The sequence below is a fragment of the Solanum pennellii genome, chromosome 3 (assembly GCF_001406875.1).
Source record: "Solanum pennellii chromosome 3, SPENNV200".
In the NCBI taxonomy this organism is placed as follows: Eukaryota; Viridiplantae; Streptophyta; class Magnoliopsida; order Solanales; family Solanaceae; genus Solanum; species Solanum pennellii.
In genome coordinates, this window is record NC_028639.1 from 57031186 (window position 1) to 57034856 (window position 3671).

At 36.6% G+C, this 3671-nt stretch overlaps 1 protein-coding gene across 1 annotated transcript; it reads left to right on the forward strand.

Moving 5' to 3' along the window:
• Nucleotides 1-795: 795 nt before the first annotated feature.
• On the forward strand, nt 796-3197 carry LOC107012904. Its single transcript, XM_015212870.2, has one exon. It carries the CDS (start codon nt 839-841, stop codon nt 1979-1981), a length of 1143 nt encoding a protein of 380 aa, XP_015068356.2. The 5' UTR covers nt 796-838; the 3' UTR covers nt 1982-3197.
• The last annotated feature ends 474 nt before the right edge of the window (nt 3198-3671 follow it).

Consider the following 3671-nt stretch of genomic DNA (forward strand, 5'->3'; position numbering starts at 1 on the left):
GGGTAAGGTTTCTTCACTTGTTATCAGAGCAGGTCTTTTCGTTAAAAGATTCACACCTTGAAAAGACTCAATGGCAGCACCACCTACCCCACAAGAGGGAGCTTCACAAACACGACCACCACTGTTCAATGGCAAATATTATGGATGGTGGAAAAATCGTATGATGGACCATCTTATTGGCGAAAACCCTGATCTATGGGGAGTAATTCTAGATGGCCCAACCATACCTATGAAAACCGCAACTGATGGAATCACCAAAATCCCAAAGGAAAGAAAAGAATGGAATGCTGAAGACAAGCTTGCAATCCAAAACAATGCCAAAGCCAAGAAAATTTTGATCTGTGGCATAGGACCAGACGAATACAATCGAATCTCGTCCTGTCAAGATGCCAAAGCCATATGGGAAACACTACAAACCGCTCATGAAGGAACAACGCAAGTCAAGAAGTCCAAAATTGATAACTTGAACAGGCAATATGAGCTGTTCAGGATGGCAGAAGGGGAGACTATTCAAGATATGCACACCAGGTTCACCTCCATCATTAATGAGATGTACTCCTTAGGAGAGATAGTTCCTAATGGAAAGGCAGTAAGGAAACTCTTGAGTGTCCTTCCTGAAACTTGGGAAAGTAAAGTCGAGGCTATCACTGAAGCCCGCGACCTAGACTCACTGGCCATGGATGAGTTGATTGGTAATCTCATCACATACGAACTCAAGAAAAACCAAGAAAAGGAAATTGGAGGAAAAAGGAAGGAAAGGAACCTGGTTCTAAATAAAAATGCATCAGATGATTTTGAAGATGAAAATATTGCCCTCATAACCAAAAGGTTCACCAGAATGCTAAAGAGAGGGCAGACCTTTCAAAAGAAAACTTCTCAAAAACCATCTGAAAACACTAAAGACCAGGTTTGTCATAAATGTGGGAGCCCAGATCACTTCATCAAATTCTGTCCACTTTGGGCTTTAGAGCAGAAAAAGGCAAACTTTGAGAAGGTCAAAGACATCAAGAATGATAAGTACATTCCCACAAACAGAAGAATGACCAATCAAGAAGCGGATCTTTCAACGAGAAGAGCCTTTGCCGCTATGGGGGACTTATCTGAAGAAGAATTTGAGGATGGAGGGTTCGAAAATCAGTCACTACTTGCAATAGAACAATCAAATAAATATGATTTTCTTGCACTCATTGCTGAAACAGATTCTGAAGATGATGAAGAAGATGACAAACAAAGCAAGGTAAGTTTTCATCACATCAAAGTAAATATTGAATCATATTCTAAAAAGGAACTAGAGTCTTTATTGAGTACTCTTATAGATGCATATCAGTCTGTCAATTCTGAAAGAGAACAAGTGATGGAAAACTATGCATCTTTAAGAGAAGTCAATGACAATCTTGAGAAACACAATCACTTTCTTCAAAATAAATTAAAAGAACAGATTAAAATCTCAGAGTTAAGTCACAAGGGCAAAAACTCTGCTAGTGAACTTCAATTAGCTCTAGAAGAAAAAATAAAATTGTTAACCATAAAATATCAAGCTTTAACAGAAAGGAATAGGTTGTTACAAGAAAATCTTGATCATACCAAACTGGATCTGGAAAGAAATCTTAGATGGACCAGGTCCTCTGAAATTTTAACTCAGATTCAAGAAAAGCAAACCACTAGTCGAAGTGGGATAGGTTTTAAAAAACAGAATAATCTTGTGTCACACACTATTCACATGTCTAAAAGTTTATGCACTCATTGTGGAAACTCAGGTCATTTAAAGAATCAATGTAAAGCTTTATTTGAGGCTTTTCAGAAAAATGTTAAGTTCACCAAAAAGGAAAAGACTGATACGGCTAAGAACCTGGTTCGAAATAAAAATGCTCCAAATAAAAGGTTTTCTTATTTGCCTTTATGGGCTAGAAGAAATCTTATTCATCCTTTTACTCACATAAAGGGGCCCAAGCTAATCTGGGTTCCCAAGACTAATCTTTGACTAGTGTTTCAGGTGAAGGTGAGAGGGAAAAGGCCAACTTGGTACATGAATAGTGCATGCTCCAAACATGTGCTAAAAATGGTAGAAAATTTCCTCTCGCTCTTTGATTTTCAAGGAGACAGTTTATTCCTTGAAAAGGATGAAAAAAAAAAAGTTGAAGAAAGTGACATGATATCAAACATCTTTGATGATGCAAATTTAGGGAACACTGCATATGAACCTGGTTCACAGCTAACAATCATTGATGCACCTGCAACATGAATTACTACTAATCTATGGTTCTGGAGATTGGGGGAATATTAGAGCAATCGGGACAGTAAGAGTATGGCACACCTTTAGGGGGAACTTCGTTGTGTGAACATGGTCCTTGTTATTCATTGGAAGGTATTGAAAATTGACAAGGGTTGGTTCTCTGTGAATCAGCTTGAGATTCATTTGATCTGGGAGAATATGATGATGCGACATTCTCATGAAGGCCTTGAATATGAAGAACTTGAGAAAAATCAGTCAAAGCATGGTGTTATCGAAACAAGTTGATGCATTATCATGATTTCCTTTAATAATTGGCTAGTAAAAGAATAATCTTACGCTTGAGTAATTATACAATGAATATCTGCTAACTCAACCTCGTACTGTAACAGGTACACACTCAAGTCACATCTCAAACAATGCTTAGAAAGTTTGCGGATGTTATCTCTTCTTTTTGCTAACACCATTAAGTAAGTCATGAAGAAACACAAAAAAGGGGAACCTGGTTTCTCTGTAATACTCAGGTATGTACCATCCTTTTTCAATGCATTAATTTCCTGAGTGTGGGTCAAACATAAGCACTAATGAACCTGGTCGATCATCAAAAATTCAACTTTCTTAAAGATCACCAAGAACCCTCTTTGACAATAAGCATCGTTCAATCTCAAACTGCTCTAATGATGAAAATCTCAGTATTGAAGTCACTCATGCTTTAATTTAGGGGGAACCCTGCTTTATCACCCACATCTGAACCAGGTTCACAAACTCCAAATTGATATTTCATCCATTCCAAGTGTATAACTTGTCTATCTCTCAGGGGGAACAATTCTCACAGAAATAAATTGTTGCTTGCTTTCATTATTGATAAACACATCTCTTTGTGCACCAAAATGTGATGAATCTCTTACTAGTAGTTGGTACTCCTTCAAAGTTGTCATCAAGAAAAAGGCTATCAAAAAAAAAAAAAGAGAAGAAAATCATGGAGAATGAAAATGTTACGGAGTAGAGTTAAAAAAAAAAAAAAAAAAAGGTGATGATGTATCTCATGTTTCTCGTGATGAAATTTCACATTCTAAGAAAACTGATCAGAATAAAGAAGCTGGTGCACAATGGGCATACTGAAAAAATTATCAATGGCAGTAAACATCCCTTTCTTCCTTACTTTAGTAATCTTTGTCCCAATCCTTATCCTCAAATTTTATACTCTTTTGACTCTTTGATGTGCTTATGTCTGTCTCATACTCATGATATTATATGTTTTTGATTAAGGGCATAAACTGGTACATATTTGTTTATTTCGTTTCTCATTGAAGATCTTAATTGTGTATGAGTTTAAGATGACTAATATCCTCAGATTAACTAACCATTTTGTTAGCAGAAGTGTACTTGAAAGTGTTGCCCAAGTGGCTATGAGTTAAAAATGATATTGCACTCATTGAAT